At 54.0% G+C, this 23934-nt stretch overlaps 1 protein-coding gene across 6 annotated transcripts in view; it reads right to left on the reverse strand.

Annotated features, from left to right (window-relative positions):
* SMARCD3 (SWI/SNF related, matrix associated, actin dependent regulator of chromatin, subfamily d, member 3) overlaps window positions 1–23795 on the reverse strand; it is a 37104-nt gene extending 13309 nt beyond the window's left edge. For 4 of the 6 annotated variants that reach the window (XM_028845046.2, XM_077995173.1, XM_015135210.3 and 1 more), the window contains exons 1-2: window positions 23723–23795; window positions 21772–21909 (exon numbers count right to left, since the gene is read on the reverse strand). Coding sequence is in view for 2 of the 6 variants with exons in the window: in XM_015135210.3 (XP_014990696.1) it covers window positions 21772–21810 (39 nt within the window). In the remaining 4 variants the exon portion in view is untranslated. Of the gene's footprint in view, window positions 1–3204; window positions 3342–21771; window positions 21910–23722 lie in introns of those variants that run through there. The other 2 variants (XM_077995171.1, XM_077995168.1) reach the window with 1 other exon arrangement.
* Between the last annotated feature and the right edge of the window lie 139 nt (window positions 23796–23934).

Below are 23934 nucleotides of genomic sequence, written 5' to 3' on the forward strand. Positions count from 1 at the left end.
AGGAACAAAGGAAGCGAGACTGGAGGGAAAACGGATTGCTTGGGAGAGAGCTCTTTCCTCTACTCCCTTTTCCCTACACTCCCAGCAATAAAGCTTTCCTTAGGGGAATACGATCACCCTCACTGGGGCGGCCTGAGTGTGTGTGTGTGTGTGTGTGTGTGTGTGAGACAGAGAGAGAGAGAAAGAGAAAACGTGAGAGGAGAGGGAGAGAGAGGAAAAGAGAGAGAGAAAGAGGGAGAAAGTGAGACCACTTGACGCTCTAAGGACCACAAAGCCTTGGTTTCTGTGTTCTGGCCATCCCTAAACCAGGCTCCACTTTCCGCCATCCAGCCTACCGGCCCGGGCTAAGCCCCAGCCCCAGGGGACCTCTGGCTAGTCCTTGGGGTCAGGCCCAGCCCCAGAGACGGCAGGAGGGGAGACTGTACCTCAACCTCCGCCTCTGGTGAGGGTCAGCAGAGGGGACCCGAAGGCCACCTTCCTCCTCCTCCTCCTGGCTGCCTCCATGCTGCTCCCAGGCCAGGGCAGCTGTGCACCTCCCTGTTTGTGTTGGGATGTTTCTGTAACCCCGACACTCTCTGCTGCTATCAAGGGGGCTGTTTCTCTGTGACTTTGTCTTTCTGTGTCACTTTTGCAAACACACCCGAAAGAGACAAATGCAATAGATGGAAGCAAAAAAAAAAAAAAAACCAAAAAAAACAAAAAAAAAACAAAGAAAAACTAGGACACCAAAATAATGGTGCGACCTTGGGCAAGTCACTGTACCTCCCTGTCCCTCAGTGGCCTCAGAAGTCAAAGGAGAGGCTTAAGTCAGAGCATTCCTAGAGCCCTTCCAGCTCTGAAATCCAAGAATTTCCTAAGACAGAGGCAGGAACCAAGGCAGACTGGGAGGAAGGAGAGGGCAGAGGGAGGGAGCAGAGAGAGGGAGCTGTGCCGGGAAGCAGACCCGCACCAAGTGAGTGGGGGCTGCTCACCAGGAGTGAAGCCTGGTCCCAGCTCAGCACCCCCTCCTCTATGGGGTCCTCAGGGACACGGCCCTCCCACTCACTCCCTCCATCCTCCCCTCAGAGTAGCTCTCTCTGGGTGGCTCTGCCCCTGTCATACACACCTGGCTGAGCCCTCACCCCTACACCTTCAGCATCCAGCCAGCAGGGTGGGCCTTACCTTGGGGTCCCCAGGGTCCTGTGCGGCAGGCAGGTGCATGCGAAGCTTAGTGGAATGAATGAGGCCTCCTTCCTCTCTTTGCGTGCGTGGGATTCCTCAGTCTAATGGGATGCTCCTTGACACCCCTCCCACCACACACAATACAATCAACTGCTGGTGGCAGGAGGAGAGCGGGGCTGGGCCGCTGGGCTCTGAGCCTCCCGCTGGCCCACGGGGAAGGCACATGTTGGATCCATAGCAGGTTTTTTCTTATCCCCCATTAATGAGGTGGTCGCTTGTAGCAGGTCACACACCCCATGAAAATGTGCCACACAGGCCTGGTCCCCATTTCTGCAAGGACAGAGCTGGGCTGTGGGACAGTGTTTATGTGGGATCCTGAGGGGTGCTATAACCTCTCTCCCACCTTCCAGGGTGTGGCTCTGCCTGGCGGGCAACAGGGATGCATCCAGGGACCCTGAATTGGGCAGTGCCCTGATCTGCTGGCTGTATGGCCCCTGGAGGGAGGGATGGGTCACTCAGAGCCATCCTCACTCTCCTCTCGTCTCCCTCCAGATCAACACCTGGCACATCTGGCCAGATTCAGCGGCTTAGATGTGGCTGAAACCCAGGGCAAACACACGGGGATCACATGGCCTCGGGACTCATAGGGTAGTTGGGACTCCAAACAGTAGCCAGTCTTCCCCTCTCCTCCTCCCAGGTGTGTGGGAGCCATGTCTGGCTCCACCGGCCTCCTGGTTAACAGGCAGCCAGGGCTGGGAGGTCCACCCATCTCCATAATATCCCCTGGCTCTGCTAAGGTCCCACTCCTGCCCTGCCTCAGCCGTGTCCCAAATGCCTGAGGTGCCAGGGGAGTCACCCAGTGCATGTCCCAGACATCCTACTCACCTCCCCATCTCTCTACAGATGCTGGCTGCATCCAGATGTTGGCTGCTAGGGAGCTGGGCACCCGGATCTGGGGGGCAGCCTTGTGGCTTCTGGTTGACTTGGGGTCTGCTCATGTCGGGCTGTGTGGCCCTGGGAATGCCGCTTCCTCCCTGGAACTCTGTCCTCATCTGTGAAATGAGGGTGCTGCTGCCTCCCCTCCAACCTCTGCCTCTGGAAATGCTGGCAAGGCACAGAGTGCTGCCCGCTTCACCGGGGCTTTGCGCCAGGGCCCGGCCTCTTCCACCCTGCCTGGTGTGGGGAGGCCTTTGACCGCCCTGCTAGCTGTCTCCACGTGTGCCCTATGTTCCTCAGGTCCCAGCCCTCCTCTTTCTTAGTGAGAGGACCCCCATTCTGGCACCTCCAATTCTCCTCTCTGTCTTTTGCAGCTAACAGCTCCCCATGACAGTGTCAGGACAATCCTGGTGGCCTGGCGTCCTGCCCCTCACCTTGAGAAGCTTCTGAGGACTTGTGAGGCAGGAACAGGCCTCATTTACTGCTCTGACCAGGTGTTCAGGGGGATTCCTGCCAATCACTGCATTCTGGGGTCTGGGTGTCACTGGAGTGAAGAGAACTGAATAGTTATAAAAAGTCCATCTGCATTTCTCTAAACAAATTTTTGGGAATATTAAATCAAATGGCAGTGGGCAGTGGGATGTGTAAATAAACCCCCCGTGGAAGTGCTGCGTGGACTCGCCACCCAGCTGTCCTTGCTGGTCTGATACTGCACCTTCCACTCTGCACCCACGGGGCCAGGGGAACCCTCCACCTGCCCTCGGCTTTGAGGGCACCAGGTTCAATCTCACGCTGCCCTTTATCCCCAACTGCGTCAGTCACCACAGAAATCCCCAGACCCCCTCAACTCCTGCATTTTGGGCCCCACAAGGCCCTAGACCCTCCTACAGTTGCCATCTCTCCCCAACCCCTGAAACCCTCCTACTCTGTGGTCCGTCCTAAGGAACATTTCCAACATGCTCCACCTCTTCTGGAAGCATCCTCTTTGCCTTCCAGAAGCAGAAGCCAGGCTCCCTTCCAGCAGTGGCTTGACCACTGGCCTCAGGGTGGGTACGGCCCCCCGTTGCCCCTCACTGCTGTTTCCAGACCCCTGGCTCTGCATCTTACCCCCAGCTAGGGAGCCTTCATTCGTGCAGATTCTGGCTCCTGGCTCATGTCACTCTCTGGAGCACCACTCCTGTCCAGTCTGCTGCATGCTCTTCTGGACATCTCTGGCCTCTCCGTTCCTTGGCAGCTCCCCTTTGAGAGATCCTCCCCGTTCCCTCAGCCACGCACTCCCAAGGTCATCTCTTAGATGACTGCAGCAACCACAGCCCCCCACTTTCAGTCCCATGAGCCCCACTTGCTGACCACCATCTCCTCTTTTTCCTTTTTCCAGTTCACCCTGTCCAGCTCCCTGACCTCCAAGTCCTGCAACTCCTCTGGAACCTCTGCTTCATTTCACCACTCTGCACCCCTCCCCACAGCTACCCCTTGCTCTTACACATTGAATCTCCTGGCTCTTTTGACGGTGATACATAACACACAATTGACCATTTTAACCTCCCTTGCATGTACTCTTTTTTTTTTTTTTTTTTTTTTTTGAGACGGAGTCTTGCTCTGTCACCCAGGCTGGAGTGCAGTGGTGCGATCTCGGCTCACTGCAACCTCTGCCTCCTGGGTTCAAGCAGTTCTCCTGCCTCAGCCTCCCAAGTAGCTGGGACTACAGGTGCCTGCCACCATACCCGGCTAATTTTTTGTATTTTAGTAGAGACTGGGTTTCACTGTGTTGCCCAGACTGGTCTCAAACTTCCTGACCTCAGGCAATCTGCCTGCCTCGGCCTCCCAAAGTGCTAGGATTATAGGCATGAGCCACTGCGCCTGGCTTTTTTTTTTTTCTTTGAAACAGAGTGTCACCCTGTCGCCCAGGTGACGTGATCTCAGCTGACTGCAACCTCAGCCTCCTGGGCTCAAGCAATTCTTGTGCCTCGGCCTCCTGAATAGCTGGGACCACAGGTGCACACCATCATGCCTAGCTACTTTTCGTATTTTTAGTAAAGACAGGGTTTCACCATGTTGGCCAGGCTGGTCTCGAACTCCTGACCTCAAGTGATCAGCCCACCTTGGCCTCCCGAAGTGCTGGGATTACAGGCGTGAGCAACTGCACCCGGCCCCTTACATATACTCTTGACTCTCTTAAGAGGTAAATCCAGCTTCATCAATTCCTCCCCTGCAACCATGCACCTGAATGTGGCCAGAGAAAGACACACAGCTACCCCTCCCGGTCTCATTGTGGATTTGGCATGAGCTCAGCTGGCATCGTGCTGCCCGGCAGACCACTCTTCCCACAACAGTCACATCTATGCCTGCTCCCACACCCTGACAGGAGTTTTTTGCATCTTCTCCCTCCTCTGACCTCCAACCTCTCCTCTATCCTCCTCACTCCCAGCTCATGTCCCTGTTTTCCCCCTTCACTGAGAAAAAAGAAGCTTCCGAAGAACTTCCAGAGCCTCCCACCACACCCTCTGCCTGCCAGCAGCTGATCCCGTTCCTCCAGATGAGCTCTCTGTGCTCCCGACTACAGCCAGCCGTGCCTCCATGTGCCAGCTCTGTCCCTCCTCCACACCAAGGACACTGCTCCAGCAATTCTCTCCCACACCATCATTTCATCAACATTCCCCTCTCCCCTGGAGTTCCCCCAGCAGCATGTGCAAGTTCTGTTACATCTCCACTGGAAACAAACGCTCTTCTTTCATTTTTTATTATGTTTTAAAAAATAGAAGTGAAGTCTCACTATGTTGCCCGGGCTGGTCTCAAACTCCTGGGCTCAAGTGATCCTCCCGCCTCAGCCTCCCAAAGTGCTGGCATTATAGGCGTGAGCCCCTGCACCCGGCCTCCTGAAACAATCTCTCTTAACCCTACTTATCCTACAGTTTGCTGCCCAGTAGCAACAAAACTTCTCAAAAGAGTTGTCTCATTTGTGCTCTTCCATTCTCCCTGAATCCCAATCCTGTCAGATGCAGCTCCGGCTGCTCCACTGAAACACTCCTGGCAGGGCCACCGGTAGCTTCCACATTGGCAAATGCGGCTGTCAGTTCTTAACCTACTGCAACCTCCACCTCCTGGGTTCAAGTGATTCTCCTCCTCAGCCTCCCAAGTAACTGGGACTACAGGCGCCCGCCATCACACCCGGCTAATTTTTGTATTTTTAGTAGAGATGGGGTTTCACCATATTGGCCAGGCTGGTCTCGAACTCCCGACCTTGTGATCCACCCGCCTCGGCCTCCCAAAGTGCTGGGATTACAGGTGTGAGCCACTGCACCTGGCAAAGTCACAACACTCTGTCCTATTTCAAACATTTCCTCCCGTGGAGGGAGGACACTTCCCCCTCTTGGCTGACCTCCTGCCTCCTGGGCTGCTCTTTCTCAGGCCCTGGGGACCATCCAGTTCTTCTCCTTCCTTCTCCATGCAGGAGCACCAGGACTCAGGCCTGGGTCCTCCTCACCTCTCCACACTCACTTCCTCGGAGATCTTATCCTTTGTGCGGTCTTATCACATCCAGCACCACCCATATGTCAGCAGCTCCCAGTTTCCTCCAGCCCGGTCCTCTCTCCCAATCCTTGGACACATCTATCCAATCACCTATTCAGCGTTTCCACCTGGATCTTCAGTGGACAGCTCAAACATGGTCTGTCCAAAATGAGCTCCTGCTCTTTTGCCTCAAACCCCATCCTCCACCCACAGTCTTCTCCCTCCTTCCAGCTGCCCAGGCCCACACCTTGGAACACCCTGGACCCCTGCCTTTCCCTCACACCCCACATGCACTCTGAAGGCACATCCTGTTGGCTCTGGACCCAGCAGCCCACTGCTTCTCACCTCTCCCCGGGTGCCGCCCAAGCTCCAAACCACAACTACTGGGTAGCCTGCTTCCAGCCTCGCCCTGACAGTCTGTTCTCAACATGGCAACAAGTTCTTTAAAAAGGGAGTCAGGACCGGGTGCGGTGGCTCATGCCTGGAATCCCAGCACTTTGGGAGGCTGGAGGTTGGTGGATCACTTGAGGTCAGGAGTTCGAGAGCAGCCTGGCCAACATGGTGAAACCCCGTCTGTACTAAAAATACAAAAATTTGCCGGGTGTGGTGGCATGCAGCTGTAATCCTAGCTACTTGGGAGGCTGAGGCAAGAGAATTGCTTGAACCCAGGAGGCAGAGGTTACAGTGAGCCAAGATTGTGCCACTGCACTCCAGCCTGGGCAACAGAGTGAGACTCCGCCTAAAACAAAAAAGAAAAAGAAAAAAAAAAAAAGAAAGCAAAAGGGAGTCAGATTATGGCATTGCTCTGCTCTAAACCCTCCAGGGCTTCCATCTTATTCCAAGCAAGGGCCAAGGTCCTGAAGGTCCTGCAGGATCTGGTCTCATCCTTACTCCCTGTCCCCTCTGCTCTCACCTCTTGCTATCTCCCTCACCACCTTCTCTCTGCCCTGGCCTCTGTGCTCCCTGCAGTGCTTTGGAAACTCCAGGTCCATGCCAGTTCAGGATGCTCTTCCTCTGGCAATCTACCTGGTGGACTCCTCACCTCCCAAAAGCCTTTATTCACATGTCTCCTCCCCAATGAGGCACAGTCTGTCTCCCTGATTAAAAACTGCAAGCCCTCTCCCTCCACACACCCATCTCTTTTATTCCCCTCCACTCTCCCTACAGGACCCTATACCTTCCACCTTTCTATATCATCTACTCCCTACATTGATGCCTAACTTTTTTTTTTTTCTCCATTAGAATGTAAGCTCCAGGCCGGGCGCGGTGGCTCACACTTGTAATCCCAACACTTTGGGAAGCCAATCACCTGAAGTCAGGAGTTTGAGACCAGCCTGGCCAACATGGTGAAATCCCGCCTCTACTAAAAATACAAAAATTAGCCATGTGTGGTGGCAGGCACCTGTAGTCTCAGCTACTCAGGAGGCTGAGGCAGGAGAATCGCTTGAACCTGTGAGGCAGAGGTTGCAGTGAGCCAAGATCACACCACTGTACTCCAGTCTGGGTGACAAAGTGAGACTCTGTCTCAAAAAAATAAAAAATAAAAAAAGAATGTAAGCTCTGAAAAGGTAGGGGCTGTGTGTGTGTGTGTGTGTGTGTGTGTGTGTGTGTGTGTGTTTTCTAAAGGAGGCAGGGCTTTTTATCTGTTTTCTTTGCTGCTGAATCCCAAGTACCCGGCACATGGCAGAGCCTCCAACATGTGATGCGTGGAGGTGAAGAGAGCCCACTCCGACCCCATTCAGGATCTTCAGCACAGATTTCCAAATGCCAGCTGAGGTTACAACCTGAGACTTGTTTTGTTTTGTTTTGTTTTTTTGAGATGGAGTTTCACTCTTTTCACCCAGGCTTGAGTGCAATGGCACAGTCTTGGCTCACTGCAACCTCCGCCTACTGGGTTCAAATGATCTCCTGCCTCAGCCTCCTGAGTAGCTGGGATTACAGGCACGCACCATCACGCCCAGTTAATTTTTGTGTTTTTAGTGGAGACGGGATTTCACCATGTTGGCCAAGCTGGTTTCGAACTCCTGACCTCAGGTGATCCACCCGCCTTGGCCTCCCAAAGTGCTGGGATTACAGGCATGAGTCACCATGCTTGGCCGAGACTTGTTATCATAGGAGTAATAACATTGGTTTAGATTTGTATAGGATTTTACCATTGACCAAGTACTTCCACACACAGTAACCTGTCTGATCCCAAAAGATAACCCTATCAGGTTCCTGGCAGGGTCCCCATTATAAAGATAATGAAAATGAGGCTAGAAGAAGTTGTGTGACTTGCCAAAATTCACTGTGCTATCACAGGGTGGAGCTAGGATTGCAAATCAGGTTTCCTGTCCTCAAGGTGACTGGGTTTTCTCCTTTACCCCAAGCTGCCTCCCCAGTGTCCCCATGCTAAAGCTTGCCTGCTGGGGGCAGTGACAGACTCACCAACATACACACCCCACCTTCCCCAAACACCTGCCTTTTAAAGAAGGAAATCAAGATCCCTGAAAGCCTGTAGAGCTAAGCTGAATTACCCTTAATTATCCTTTTAAACACACCCCTCAAAATCTCAAGCTGATGGTTCGAAACATTGGGAATACAAATTCTAGAAAATGTGCTACCACCAAGGTGTCTGAAATAAATTTCAATGCATTTGAGAAGGTTCCCTTTGTTACTTTTTAGCCAAAAACAAGAAAAAATAAAAAATGAATGCTAAACTTGGAACAAGCCCCTTGTTCCTGTGGCTTCTCTGGTCCTCACGACCAAGTGTAACTCCTATACATGCTCGAATCCCACGGCGACATGCCACCCCGCCCCCTACCTGGACCTCAGTTGGCTATCCTTTGGGAACGTCTCGTTACCCCGACATAGCCAAGGGGTGCCCTGGGACAGCCCCCTACCACCTCGCCTTGCCTTCCTGGTGCCACTTGGTGCTAGGTTTAGAGAACTTAAAGAGGATCCAGCTGGCCCTTAAGAGGGGTAGGAGAAGCGATGAGAACAGCAACAGACTCTGTCTATGCCGAGTGGACCACCAATTTCTTGGAGAACCAGGCAAAAGTAAGTGGGATTGAGAAGAGATGGGGCTTGTGAGGCTTGTCCATGACCAAGGACTTCACAGGAAGCTCAGCTTCTTGCCGGCCCCACACAGCACACTGGTAACTCAGCAGACTTTACTCTGGGGCTCAAATGGCTACAGTGGCACCGAGAAGTCTCGTGAAGACTCACCATGGGGCAGGCAGTGGGGAGGCGGCAGGTGTTGGGGCCTGCTCTCGGCAAACCCTTGTAACTAAGGCTAGCTATGCTCTCCACCCCTGCCTGAACCCACTGCCCTGGGCAGGGTCTCTGCAGTCCACAGTGTGATGGCTCCTAGCCTGGATTCTAGAACAGGGTTTCTCCAGTTGGCACTGCTGACATCTCGGGCTGGATGATTCTTTATTGTGGGGGTTGCCTTGTGCACTGTATGATGTTAGGAGCATCCCTGGCCTCTATTCTTTACCGTGTGGCAAACAAAATATCTCCAGATGTTGACCCTTGTCCCTGGAGGGTGAAATTGCCCCAGGGTTGAGAACCACAGCCCTTGAGTCAATTAGTTCTGGGTTCAAACCCCACCCAGTCACTGAGTGATCATAACCCTGATCATGTTACCTGACCTGTCGGAGCCTCAATTTCCCCATCTGCAAAACTGGGGGTCCCTCACGTGATACACGGGTGGATGTGAGGATTAAAATGTGGTTGAGCATGTGCAGGATTCAGCACAGTGCCTGGCACAGGGTCAACACTTAACGAGCAGCAGCTGTTAGCATCAGCTTCCCAACGGTCCTGCCTGCTTGTCCCACAGCCTGGATTCCCTGTGGCCTCGGCTGCTGCTCATCTGTCTTATCTCCCAGACTTGAATGATCCTGCTTCCAACCAACCCCCAGCTAGGGTGGGGCGCAGTGGAACCAGGGAGCTCTCAGAACCCTTCAGTGGCAGGCTCATCACAAACGCCACGGCGGGTACAGGTGAGGGCCGAGCTGCCACTTTTAGAAGCCAGCCAGGTGATCATTCAGAGTGGCTAATTACGGCGGCTCTGGGAGCCCTGCGGGAAGTGTGGGGTCTACTCAAACCACTGGACCCTTCCTTGGGCAGAGAGCAGCCACAAGTGGTGTTAGCGTGCAGGGGGTTATGCCGTGGGAAACCTGTGGTCCCGCAACTGAGCTGTGGGGGCTGCAGCTTGGGCTGCAGGACAGGAGGGAGACATTCAGAAGCCACCACACGTTAGCACATCCACTGCACTTAAACTTTTTTTTTTTTTTTGAGACAGGGTTTTGCTCTGTCGTCTAGACTGTAGTGCAGTGGTGTGATCACAGCTCACTGCAGCCTGGACCTCCTGGGCTCAAGCTATCTTCCCACCTCAGCCCCCTGAGTAGCTGGGACTACAGGCACGTGCCACCATGCCCGGCTAATTTTTAAATTGTTTGTAGAGACAAGGTCTTGCTGTGTTGCCCAGGTGGATCTCGAACTCCTGGGCTCAAGGAATCCTCTCACCTCGGCCACTCAGAGTGTTGGGATTACAGGCATGAGCCACCATGCCCAGCTTTGGGACTTAAATTTAAAAAGACACTGTAAGGCCAGTTACGGCCTAGAAAAGCAGAGGTTTGGGAACTGCTGATAACGGCATCTGAGGAAAAGCAGGGCCTTCTCCCACCCCGTGCGCTCCTCTGCCTTCTGTTCTCTGTACACGTTTAGTGAGCACCTCCTTTGGGACGGCTCCTGGGAAGCGCTGCCCATTTACATGCATGACATGGCCTCCGCCTGTGAGACCTGGTGGTCACTGAGAAAGACAAGATGGATAGAGGCTTTTGTGCCAGGTGTGTCCAGAGGGCCCTGCGGGAGCAGGGAGGAGGGGCCCCTAACAGGGTGGGGCAGGGCTACCCCAACAGGTGTCTCAGAGTAGCGACACCTAAGCAGGACCCTGAGTGCAGCCAGGGAAAGCCCCAGCTGGGCAGGATGCCCAAGGCTGGTATGGGGTGCTGTGGGTCTCAGGGGCTCTGCCTCCTTGGGCACCTCTGTGAAGGTCAGGGGAGAGGCACCCAAGACTCGTGCTTTATCTTGGCGAGAGTCATGAATAGTGGAAAGGGCAGGACAGGTGCCCTGCAGAGCCCAGCAGGCTAAAACTAGTGACAGGGAAGCCAGCACACACGGCTCTTATTGTGAGCAGCCACTGTTTGTTCCAAGCTCAGTTCAAGTCCACAGTCCCCCTACCTTGCGAGGACAATCCTTAATCCACCTAACAAGTGGGGAAACTGGGGCCTAAGGAAGCAAAATGACTGGTGCAAGGTTGCAGAGCTGGTAGGGGTGGAGCTGGGATTTTCATCCGGGTGGCCTGTGTCTAGCCTAGATCCTAGCCCAGAGGCTGTGGGCAGACTTGATGGGAAGAAGTGGAATGTGCCAGACACTCCTGCTAAACGGATTTTTTTTTTTTATTAAAAAAATGCCAAGGGGTGTTCTGAGGGATTTAAATCAAGGCTGAAGCTATAACCACAACTTCAAACCTGGGAGGCAGCTGGGGAGGGAGGGGAAAGAGAGGCAGGATGGCCATGTGTCCACCAAGGCCCTACCACTTTCACCAAGGAGGCCTCCTCACCAGCCTCAAAGCCCTCTCTTTGCCCTCCCCAGGTTCCACCTTGGAGAATGTCCCTCTTGTCCCTCCAAACCTCAATCCTGCCCATCTACATCGCCATATCTTTCAAGCCATCCAATTCCCTCAGCCCAACTCCAGGGTCCAGCCATTTTCCATGCTGCTCTGTGGTTGTTATTATGAACATCCTCTTCTCCCTTGGCCCTCATATTTAATCCATAGGCAAATTTTATTAGTTTCACTGTTATCTGCTCTCTCAAGCCCAGTGGTCTCTGCATTTTTTCTGTCACTACCCTGGTCCAGGCCAGCACTATCTTTCTTCTGCACTGATCGTCCCATCTCTCCATTCTGTCTCTCTCTACAGCATGGCCAGAGTGATCTTTTAAAAAATGCAGTGAGGACCATAGTACATCCTTGCTTAAGATCTGACAATGGTTTCACGGCACTGACAGAATCCACATTCCTTGCCGGGGCTCACAGGGCTGACTCCACCTTGTGGGTGCCTTCAGCTCCGCCAGTCCCTATCTGGTCCTCAAACTCACTGGGTCCCTGCCCACCTCAGGACCTCTGCACCTGCCATTCTCTTGACCTGCTATGATCAGCCACTGGGTCTGAAGGTCAGGTTCCTGATGACAGGATTTTTTTTTTTTTCGAGACATAGTCTTACTCTGTTGCCCAGGCTGGAGTGCAGTGGTGTGATCTTGGCTCACTGCAACCTCTGCCTCCCGGGTTCAAGCGATTCTCCTGCCTCAGCCGCCCGAGTAGCTGGGATTACAGGTGCCCACCACCACACCTGGATAATTTTTATATTTTTAGTAGAGACGGGGTTTCGCCATGTTGGCCAGGCTGGTCTCGAACTCCTGATATCAAGTGATCTGCCTGCTTCAGCCTCCCAAGGTGCTGGGATTAGAGGTGTGAGCCACCGCACCGGGCCAAAGTCAGGATTTTGCCCCGAAACAGAGAGGAGCTAATGTCAGCTCCTGCCTTGGAAAGTGCCCCAGGATGGCAGTGGCTTTTGGCACAGGGTGTTGGAAGAGGAGAGCATGATTGTAAGCCATTCCGAAGCCCAAGATGAGTGCTCTGAAGATGGTCTCACACAAGAAGCCACCAGGCCAGGCCAGGCCAGCGCCTAGGGTAGGAACTGTGGGAGTTCCTCTGGAGGACGGAGGCAATCACCCGCTAAACACCTAACTCCTCAGCAGGCCACCTCCTTCTCCCTGATGTGGAGGTGAGGAGGTCAATGGTGGGATCCATGGAGTTCTGGGGAGTCCAGCGGAGCTGGGCCCAAGCCTCTGCTGGAGGCAGCGTCGGAAGCCAGCATGGAGCAGCAGCAGTGGTGGTGGTGGCGGAGGGGGAGCAGACCGTGGGGCCAGGCCCAGGACTAGCTGGGAAGGTGGCATACTGACTGCCCAGGGTAACTGCCGGAACAGGAGGCTGGAGGCTGCCCTCTGGCTCTTCATGGAGCCAGGTGGGGCACTAGTGTTCCAGCAGCCCAGGGGCCCAAGGACTGGACAGTGGCAGGGAGTCGACCTGTCCCTCGGGGCCTTGGTTCTTCCTGTGATGGGGGTAGCCCAGGGTTTTGAACCCCATCAGCTCCCTGAGGCTCTGACCATCTTGCTCCTCTGTAAGACACATCTCCAAATTCTGAAGGCACCTGTAAGAGTACCCCTGCTATGGGATGAACTGACTGTGTCTCCCAAAATTCATATGTTGGAGTCCTAACCCCTAATATATCAGAATGTGATCTTATTTGGGGATAGGGTCGCTAAAGAGGTAATCAAGTTAAAATGAGGTCATTAGGGTGGGTCCTCATCCAATAGGACTGGTGTCCTTACAAGAAAGGGAAATTTGGGCACAGAGACTTGCACAGAGAGATGATGATGTAGAGACAGAGGGAGAGGATGCTCAACTTCTAGCCAAGGAGAGAGGCCTGAGACAGATCCCTCCCTCACAGCCTTCAGAAGGAACCAACCTCACTGACACCTTGATTTCAGACTTCCAGCCTCCCACACTGGGACCAGGAATCTCTGTTGTTTAAGCTTCCAGGTCTGTGGTCCTTTGTTGGGGTGGCCCTAGTGACCCAACACCCCCACAGCCTGCTCTTCAGGACTCCCAGGGTGGTCGTCATGAGACCTGCCTGCTAGTCCACCTACCACCTGGGCCTCCCCTCGGAACATCCTCTGGTTTGCCTGATGAAAGCAAGCCCTCCGAGCAGGGTGCAAAGCACGGGGCAGAATCCAGGCCAGAAGGCCTGAGTTTGAGCCTTTATTCCATCATCCATTGACAGGAGTATAAAAGTGCCAAGTCACCATTAACCTCTCTGATCTCAGTCTCCTCATCAGTGGGCATTTATCATCTTACCTCTCTCACCGGGTTATTGTGCATAGCAAAATAGTAATGATTTGCCATATGTGAAAATTCTCTTTAAGTCACAGAGTACTGAGTAAAGTCATCATGGCCATTAATGTATCACTCTTTGGTAATCACTCATTGCACTGTGGACTTGAACTGACCTTATTGTCAATTTAACCTCATTTTTTTTCTTTTCTTTTCTTTCTTTCTTTGATACAGAGTCTCGCTCTATTGCCCAGGCTGGAGAGCAGTGGCGCGACCTCGGCTTACTGCAATCTCCGCCTCCAGGGTTCAAGCGATTCTCATGCCTCAGCCTCCTGAGTAGCTGGGATTACAGACGTGTGCCACCATGCCTGGCTAATTTTTGTATTTTTTGTAGAGACAGTGTTTCACCATGTTGGCCAGGCTGGTCTCAAACTCCTGACCTCAAATGATTGCCCACCTCAGCCTCCCAAAAGGCTGGGATTACAGGCGTGAGCCACCACGCCCAGCCAATTTTTTTTTCCTACTCTATGCAAAACATGTCTCCCTATCCCCTACTTGTAAAGTTGTCTTTTTGTCTCAAGAAGGGACACTTAACATTTACTCCTGTTAATATTCATCTTCTAAGAATTAGCCCATAATTCTTAGAAGGTGAATGTTGACAGCTTTTGAATATTAATTCAAAATATCCAAATATTCACCATCTTTTCTGGCTGTGTGTCATTCATAAATCCAGTGAGTGTGACCATCAATCTGCATCTAAATCTTTGCTGAATGTATTGAGAAAGGGACAGGAAGCAAGACAAGGCTCTCTCTCCAGACTAATGTACACCCTTTGGGGCTTAGTCTTTCTTCAATTCTCAGCAAATTTGCCCAGTGATAGTAACATCCAGCCAGCAATATGCTAGTGTGTCATGTCAGAACATCAGCCACTGTGGGAGGTTTTTTTTTTTTTTTTTTTTTGAGATAGGGTCTGGCTATTGCCTAGGCTGGAGTACAGTGGTGTGATCATGGCTCATTGCAGCATGGACCTCCTGGGCTCAAGCCATCTTCCTGCCTCAGTCTCCTGAGTAGCTAAGACTATAGGTGCATGCCACCATGCCTGGCTAACTGTTAAAATGTTTTGTAGAAATGGGGTGTTGCTTTGTTGCCTAGGCTGGTCTTGAACTTTTGGCGTTGTGAGCCTCCCAAAGTGGCCTCCCAAAGCGCTGGGATTACAGGCTTCAGCCACTGCACTCAGCTAGTGGTATTTATACCACAGGAATTGGCGAACGATACAAACCGGAACTCTGCTCCCACGCCCCATCCTGCCAAGAGCCAGTTGTTAAACATTTATCGGCACACCACTGCATCCAGCCCACGTTTATGTATCATACCCTAAAGATATAGGGAAACACTTTGTCAAACACCTCCAAATTAACACATAGAGCTTCATGGAGCTTAGCCTACAAAATAGTTCAACATGCATTATCCAATTTGGTTCTCTCCACACTCCAGGAAGCTGAAAGGATGACTATTACTATATCCATTTTAAAGACAGGAACACAAGGCGTAGAGAGTTCTTTAAAGACTGACTCAGAGCTGGAGGGCAAGTTAGTGTCGAAAGTGAGGCTCAAACTCCTGTTTTCTTTCTTTCTTTTTTTTTTTTTTTTTGAGACGGAGTCTCGCTCTGTCGCCCAGGCTGGAGTGCAGTGGCCGGATCTCAGCTCACTGCAAGCTCCGCCTCCCGGGTTCACGCCATTCTCCTGGCTCAGCCTCCCGAGTAGCTGGGATTACAGGCGCCCACCACCTCGCCCGGCTAGTTTTTTGTATTTTTTTAGTAGAGACGGGGTTTCACCGTGTTAGCCAGGATGGTCTCGATCTCCCGACCTCGTGATCCGCCCGTCTCGGCCTCCCAAAGTGCTGGGATTACAGGCTTGAGCCACCGCGCCCGGCCCAAACTCCTGTTTTCTGATCATAAGGTCCATGTTCTTTTTGAGTCACTATCTGACTGCTCCCCCATTCGTTATCAAATGTACTCTGAAGTCCTCAGGGGTTGGTACTCTGGGTTTAAGTTAAGACACAGACAAGTTGAGAGGGATTCTACAACAGCCCCGCCCTTCCCATTAGCAGTCATCATGAGGATTTATGAGCACTGCTTCTCAAACTGGGATTCGGGTCTGTTGTGGGAGAGGGTCCTCAAGTTTTTGAAAAGACTCTGCATTTTGTTTATAATTTCATTGTAATTATAATGTAGCTGACAAGAAGCCAACTAAAGCGAGAGCAGGCCAGGTGCAGTGGCTCAAGCCTGTAATGCCAGCACTCTGGAAGGCTGAGGTGGGCAGATTGCTTGAGCTCAAGAGTTGGAGACCAGCCTGGGCAACATAGCAAGACTCCTCTCTACTAAAATTCAAATATATTAGCTGGTCAAGGTGTAGCCTATGAGATGGTAAAAAATGGGCTACATTTTCTACCTCAGAAAATTCCACGAAAACCCTTATGAAATTTAAGGGCCCAAGGAGGATTTAGCAGTAAATTAAGAATAGAGTGCTTAATTGAACCAGGCCATAAAGCGCGCACACACCGCCCGTCACTCCAAGGGACAAGGCAAGAGTCCCAACTGGTGTCTCTCCACCACATTTAGCCCTCAGAAATTTGCTGTGCCCAAACCTCAGGGGCCCTCACAGGGATAAGACAGCCACCCCTTTATTCAGGGTCTCAACCCAGCCCCTCCTCTTTTGCCCCCAGCACTGAGGCTCACAGTCAAAGACCATTTATCATCTCACACACAGCCTGTTCCACTCATTGACTGTCACTGCTGTGCCCCTAGGAGTATCTGAGTTTGCAACCCCTAAAATAGGGAATGGGGAGGAGATGTGGCAAATGGGAGGGCTCTCGCCCCTCTGAAAAGGTACAGCCCCTTCTCAGCTCCACCTGATTGTCTCTAAGTGGACTGGTGGTCTGGTCTTGCCAAATTTCTCATTTTTTTTTAGAGATTCTGGAAATCTGGCTTTGATGCGAAATCTCTCAGTCTTTAAGGTTGGTGTCTAATTAAAGTGTTTAGGACACAGTGAGGGCTGAGCAAAACCTGTCTGCCCTGCCCAGTTTGTAACACTCACCTTGCCTGCCGCTTGTCCCCTTCCCTCCCTTCTATCCCCTAGCCCAGAAAACAAACCAGCATTTCTCACTGAGAACTCAGGGCCCCCAGTTTGAGAAACACTGCATTAAGAATTGCTGTCACTTTATTGGTTTGTTTGTTTGTTTGTTTATTTATTTATGGGACAGGATCTCGGCTCCATCGCCTAGGCTGCAGTAGTGGTGCGATCATGGCTCACTGAAGCCTCAACCTCCTGGGCTTAAGCAGTTCTCCCACCTCAGTGCCCCACGTAGCTGGAACTACAGGTGTGCACCACCACACCCCGGAGTTACAGGAGGGAGGGCTGCTGGGCGCGGGGCGTGGGGCAGCTCAGGCAACAGCAGGACAAGGCTGGCAGGCAAGAAAGGCCCCCCCTTGCATCGTGGTACTGTTGAGAGGGTGACGCTGACAGCACCAAGAGGGATCTGGGGCTCATTTTAGAATCAGCCATAGAGCCATCCCCTCTCTGTCCACTGCCTCACACATCTGTTCATTCATTCAAGAAATATTTCTCTGTACTGTGTGGAACAAGACAGATGCAGCCATGCCTTTAAGGAGCCCTACAGCTCAGCATGAGACTCTTTGGTAGGTGCTGCAAGACAGAAAAGAGTGGGTGGCCCTCACGCCCAAGCAGGGGTGGGAGAAAGACTCCCTGCAAGAGGTGGAACTGAAGTGGAGACTTCAAGATGAGTGCAGTTAGCCAGGTGAAGGGAGCTGGGAAGGGTGTCGGAGGTGCAGGGAACAGCAGGTGTGAGGGCCCTGAGTGAGGGCACAAGAATGAAGCCACAAGGAAGTGGAAGGCGGAACAAATCAAATTTGTGTTTAGGAAGCCCATTCTGGTCACAGTGCTGGGCTGGGGTCTGATGCAGGGGCAAGGCTGAGTATGCGGCACTCAGATGGCGGCAGAAGACCACAGTGCATGGACTAGGGCGGTGACGTGGGCAATCAGGAGCGGATGGAATTGACACTTATCTAGGAAATAACATCAAATAAAAGGATGTGGCAATTGTTCCAATGGAGAGATAAGAAAGGGGGTGGACTTGGTCATTCCAGGTCTGGACCTGAGCCTCGAGGTCACTGTTCAGCAATGTGGCCCGTCCACCCCACCGCGGAGGGGTCCTACTCCCTTGTCTTCACGTGTTCACAAGGAAAATGTACTCTATTCCCAGGAGAGGAGATGCTGGAATGACCCTGGCCCTCTCCCCACCCTTCTTCCCTGTGGGAGGAGGCTCTGTCCGATGAGGTGGTAAGGGCCTGCGCCAGCCGGACGATCCTTCTCCCGGGAGGGTGGGGTAAAGGTGCTGAAGGCAAAGCTGCTTATCCTGTGGCCAGTGTTCCCCTTCCAGGCGAGTCTGTTTTAGGACACAGATCATCTCCTTCTGCTCCCGTGCCCAGGTAAGCAAACCCAGGTTAGGAAATAGGACAACACTTGGGCCTCAGGTTCAAGCCTCTCTTCAGCTCGACTTTCCCTGCACTTAAGTTAACTGAGGCCTGTGCCTGTTTTTGCATGGGTTCAGGACCTGTGGGGAAAGACCAGGGCTGGTCCCTCCTCATACCCAAACTCACCTGTGGGGCCTACGTGCTGAAGGAGTTCTTTATTTCCTATAAGGATATTACCCCTACTGGAGAATGTGACTGTACTTAATTTCCAATTTTAAATAAATCTTCCTGCTGCCTGATATTTATCAGAAACATGGTTGTAAATATCAACATACAGAGTATTTCCTGGCCAGGTTCGATGGCTCATGCCTGTAATCCCAGCACTTTGGGAGGCTGAAGTGGGAGGACTGCTTGAGCCCAGGAGTTTGAGACCAGCCTTGGAAATATAGTGAGACCTCATCTCTACTAAAATAAAAACAAAACAAAAAGAGCAAAAGCTAGGGGGCATTGTGGCTTGTGCTTGTAGTCCCAGTTACTCAGGAAGCTAAAGCAGGATCACCTGAGCCCAGGAGTTCGAGGCCGCAGTGAGCCATGATCATACCACTGCACTCCAGCCTGAGCAACAGTGTGAGACCCTGTCTCTTACAAAAGAGAAAGAGGGTATTTCCTGAAGGTAGTAATGCACTCCTCTAGTTGCTCCGAATTTTAAGTTTGGGTTAAGCAATATTACCAATATGTTTATGGCTGGGCAGTATTGTGTTGGTCCTTGCCTTAGCCCTAGGAAGCAGTTGTGACATTGTTGAGAACATTGCGTAACTCTGTCACATGGTATCCCCTTCATTTCCTCATACAGGAGAGACCTCCCAAGGGCTCGGGACCAGAAATCACAGTGATTTGAGCAAGTTGTCTGATTTTTTATCTTATGCACAGTGTAAATCATGTAATTGCTTGCTTCTCTGCTCGCATCAGGGTCTCCGGGCCTCATGGTTTGCATCTGGTGCCGCAGCCACATCCTAGGCGACACCATGTTTTCTGTACTCTATCTCTGTCTCCGTTTCCTCACTATATGTATCTTCGAAAACTACCTGAAACCCTTTTCAGGATGAGGCAGAGCATAAGAACACCTCCCTGTGTCTTCCTCTCCCTCCCTCATGGCACAGTGTCCCTCACTCCAGGGCATTTGCCCAGAACGCTCTTCGGTCTGGGAAAAAGGTTCACGTGGGAGATGGTCCAAGTTTTTAAGTTCCAGTAGGAGGCCTGTGTGGGGCGCATGCTCATGAGGCACGTTCTGAAATCCCTGGAAGTAAGTGTAGGGTGCCAAGAATTGGTGTCACAGCTTGGAAAGTCAATAAACAGAACGTGCTATCCCAAAAGGTGGGCCTGGCCGAAGTGATCAGCCCTCCCCTATGGTCCTTTATGAGTCACCAAGGATTCCCACACCCCTCATTAGCAAGGAGCACCGGGGGACACAGCAATGGTCCCTACAAGACGTCCCTCAGCCAAGTACCCGTCAGAAGCAGGCGGTGGCCTCAGCTTGGCCCCAGATGGTTCTGAGTCCAGCCACAGCTGAGGGAAGTCCACTCATCCCTGAGGGGTGTCTCCGCCTCCTCCCGGTGACACCTCTAGCTCATTACCTCCACCACTTAATTCTCACTAATCACTTGCAATCACACTGCCAGCTTGGGGTGAGGACGGATGCCTAGGCACTAGCACCAGGCCTGTCAGCATCCAAATGCCCAAGTGCCTGCCTGGCTGCCAAAAGCCTGCAACGCACACCGCCGATTGCATGTTAATGCGATTCCAAAATAAAGTGCCAAACTTAGCCCACCTTGTCACTCTTGGAGCTGGGGCTTCTGACTCATGGCCAGGGCCACTCTGGGGCCAGGTGTCACAAGGATGGACCTACTGCCCCAGGGCCCCAACTCCAATCTTCGCAGGCCTCCCCTGCCCTCCTCCCCTGTGCCCATCCTCAGTGACCCTTCAGGAAAGGTCTGGAACAGCCCAGGGCTCCCACCAACTGCTGCTGGGGAGCCCCTTAGGGCCTAACTCAGTGCATGTCAAGTATCAGGAGGACTCTCCATGTGGGGGACCACTTCAGGTGCACCCCCCCAGGAAGCTTAGCTGCCTCCCATCAGCCTGCCCCCTATTCAACCTGGCCTCTACCCTCGGCCACCCCAGAACTGTAGAGTGCTTGGTTTAATATATTAGCTCACACCTTTTCTTTATGAATTTCAGCAAAAACACCAACCACCACAAACTGAGCAACCAGTCCCCAGTTCACCTCAGGTGCTGGGGAGGTGTTGGGGATGAGGGTGGGACCTTTGCTTGGAGGCCTTGACCTTCCTGCAGGTGGCCCAGGGCTTCAGGTGTGGGGCTAGGCATGGCGGCACCAGGCGTGTTTCCTTGGTGATGGGTACCAGGTGACTGGTGCCTGCTGCTGCCCTGTGTGGCTTGGATCCTCTGGGCCAGGCCAGATTCCCCAGCAGCCGGTGCTCTGCCCCATTTTTCCCTGGGCCTGCACCTCACTGGAGGAGGAGGGGCACTGGGGGAGTCTGAAGGGGAACAGGGCTGTCCCTGGCCTTCAGAGCAGCCTGGCAGGAGGATGAGTTCCTCTGCCAACTTCTGAGGAAGGAGAAGCAGAAAGCACTCTCATTCTGCCCACAGCCCCAGGCCTCCCCGAACCTCAGGCTCCTCTGAGTCATTTCCAATTGCACCTTTCCAGGACTTTCCTGACATCTCCCTCCTCAGTGCTCTGAGGCCTGTGTGGTCTGTGGCCCTTTGTGCCCGATTGCCAAGGCTGCTCTCCAAGGCTGCAGGCCCTGAGGACAGGGACTGGGCTCCACGTGCCTTGAGGCCCTGACAGCACCTACCCTGTTGCCAGGTGCTTCCCACCGGTAAGGCCAGCCAGCGTGATGATGGGTGGGGCTGGGCAGGCAGAGCTCAGACCAGACTTCAGATCCGACCCCTTACCATGCTGGGTGGGGCTCTGGGGCAGGTGACTTTTCTGCCCAGAGCCTCAGTGTGTCCTTCTGGACAAGGGGGGACTGATGCGGACAAGTGCAGACCATCTTCCTCTCACTCCTTGGGGAGGAGGCTTAGGAGGGCCCTACAAGCAAGCAATGGTCCCAGAGTGCATCAGAGCTAGAGGTGCGCCTGGGCCAGGGCAGGGTTGGCTCCCACCGCGGGCTGTGCAATAGACGACTGCCACCTCCCTCCTGCCACAAGCAGAACCCTGCCTGGGGCCCTGCAGGGTTTTTAGAGGTTTCTGAGCACAAGTTGTGCCAAGGAATCAGCAGGTTCCTTCCAGCTCGCAGAGAGCATGTGGTGTGTGTGCATGTGAGCATGTGCACGTATGCGTACGCTTCTGCATGCACAGTGAGAGGAGATGGGGTGTTGTCTGGGTGTCTGGGTGGGGAGGAAGTGGAGCATGCCAGAGCCCAGACTATGCTCACATGAACCCAAAACTTGGTTTCAGGCTAGTTGTCCCTGGCTCAGAACAGCTTTGAGAGGCAGGACCTAAGGACACCAGGAGGTGAGAGGGCACACAGAAAAGGGAGTGTGGGATGGAGGGAAGGACATTAATGACAGGTGTCAGCAGGGGTGGGGAGAGGTACAGAGAGGCCCTGCCATGGGCAGGAGGGGCCATGTGGTGGGAGCAGGGGCCAAGGGCTGGCCGACTCTCCATGGGGCCCAGAGCTCCTGCTCCTGGGCTGGCAGGGGAGGAGGCACCTACCTGTACCACGGTGGGTGGGTGCTGAAGGCCTGGAGTCATAGACAGCAGGGTCCTGCACCTGGAGAGTCATCCAGTGCCCTCTCGGTGCCTGGGCCCGGAGCCCACTGCGCCTGTAGCACCAAGGGCCATTCTGAGGATCTGGAAGGAGAGGTCACACCCTGAGCCCCAAGGTAGATTCAAGGAGGCCTCGGGAGGCTGGGAAGAAGCCAAACTCCCTGGAGCAGAGGTCAGAGGAAGCCAGGAAGCTGTGCAGAACAAAGGGGCTAGGATGGAGGCAACCAGCACAGGCCAGCTGGGTCTAGGGTGGCACAAGGCAGGGAGTGGGTGGGAGCACTATGTGCGGGGAGCAGACAGATACCGGCCCCAGGGTCCTGCGGGACAAAGAACTTGAAAGACAGAGCAGGGACCCCAGGCAGAGCCCAAAGCCTGACTGGAGAGGCCAGTTTTTGGGGTATGGCAATGGTTGGAGGGAGAGAGCTGGGCATTGGAGGCAAAGACCAGAGGGCAGGTCAGGATGGTAACCGGGATGGTCCTGGAGCCCAGAGGCACGGAGGGACTCCAGAGGTGGCAGGCAGGTAGTCAGCCTGCTCCATGACCACTGGCTGGCCTAGGCACCTCTCTCCTGGTCCCTGCTAGTGCCTGCTCTGTCCAGTCCTGCCCTGCTTCCTTCCTGGCTGGAAGAGCAGGAAGGTCTCCAGCTTGTTGGGTCAGGACCCAACGTATGAACTGAAGTCCCTGAGCAGACCGTGGGGCATGGGAGCCAAGAAGAGAGCAGTGCTGTAGGAGTGGGGTGTGGGTGACAGAGGTGGGGCTTGGGAGTGGCTCAGGGTCTGGTTAAGCCATGTGGACAAAAGGGGCTGCTGCGGATGGATGAACCCTGACTAGGGTTGGGAGGAAAGGGGATGAGAAGGGAGGAGGCTGGAGACAGGGAGTGCTGGGGATGGGAGAGCTGGTGGGGTCTGGGAGACACAGTGGGAGGGGAGGATGAGAGGACGATGCAATAGGGGAGGGGTTACCAGCCCAGGGTTGGGAGGAAGTGCCCTGCAGGAAGGTGGGGGACAGAGGGACAACCTGAATAGGAGAGGGGTATCCAGGGAAGACGGTAGCAAGTGGAGACAGGGAAGGTGCCAGGCAGGGGAATGATGGGAAGGTGCTAGGTAGGGGAAGGAGGGAGAGGATGCCAGGCAGGGGAAGGAGGGAAGGTGCCAGACAGGGGGAGTAGGAAGCAGAGCATGCAAGGCAGGAGCAGGTTGAAAAAGTGCTCGGCAGGGGGGAGGTGACAGGCAATGGGAGGAGGTGGTGCCAGACAGGGGGAGGAGGGGAAGGTGCCAGGCAGGAGGGTGCCAGACGAGGGAAGGAGGGGAGATGCAGGTGGAAGGAGGATAGGAAGGTACTGGAGAGGGAAGGAGGGGAAGATGCCAGGCAGTGATGGGGAGGAGGTGCTGTCACAGAGGGGCTGAATGGGAGTCTGCCAGTCAGGGAAGAGGTGCAAGGAAGGGGTAGGAGGAAGAGGTACCAGGTTGGGGTGGGGGTGGAGGGAGGTGCCAGGCGGGGGGACGGAAAGAGTCAGGAGTAGGGGAGATACCTGGAAAGGAGGAGGGGAGGAAGATGCCAGGAAGGGAGAAGGGGATGCCAGGTAGGGAGGAGGGGAAGTGCCAGGTGAGGGGAAGGTGCCAGGCAAGAGAAGGAGGGGGGATGCCTGGCAGGGGGAGAAGGGATGCCAGGCAGCAGGAGGAGGGGGATGCCAGGCAGGGGGAGAAGGGATGCCAGGCAGGGAGGAGAAGGGATGCCAGGCAGGAGGAGGAGGGGGATGCCAGGCATGGGGGAGGAGGAGGATGCCAACAGAGGCGAACAGAGACTGCCAGGCAGGGAAGGCGGGGGCGCCGGCGCAGCGCGGCCGGGAGGCGCCTTCGCCAAGGGCCGTGGGGGCCGCGCGGCGCGGGTCGCTCACCTGCTCCCCCGGGACCCCGGCCCGGAGCGCGGCCGCCCGCTCCCGGCTCGGCGCTCGGCTCGGCCCGGCGCCTGCGCCGCTGCAGCCCGGAGCGGGGGAGGCGCAGGGAGCGTCTGCAAAGAGCGAGGAGCTTAATAATGAGTTAGGGACCGGAGCAGGAAGCGTCGCCCCATCCAACCGTCGGTGTACTGGCCAGCTCGGAGCCCAGCGGC

The sequence above is a fragment of the Macaca mulatta genome, chromosome 3 (assembly GCF_049350105.2).
Source record: "Macaca mulatta isolate MMU2019108-1 chromosome 3, T2T-MMU8v2.0, whole genome shotgun sequence".
NCBI lineage: Eukaryota > Metazoa > Chordata > Mammalia > Primates > Cercopithecidae > Macaca > Macaca mulatta.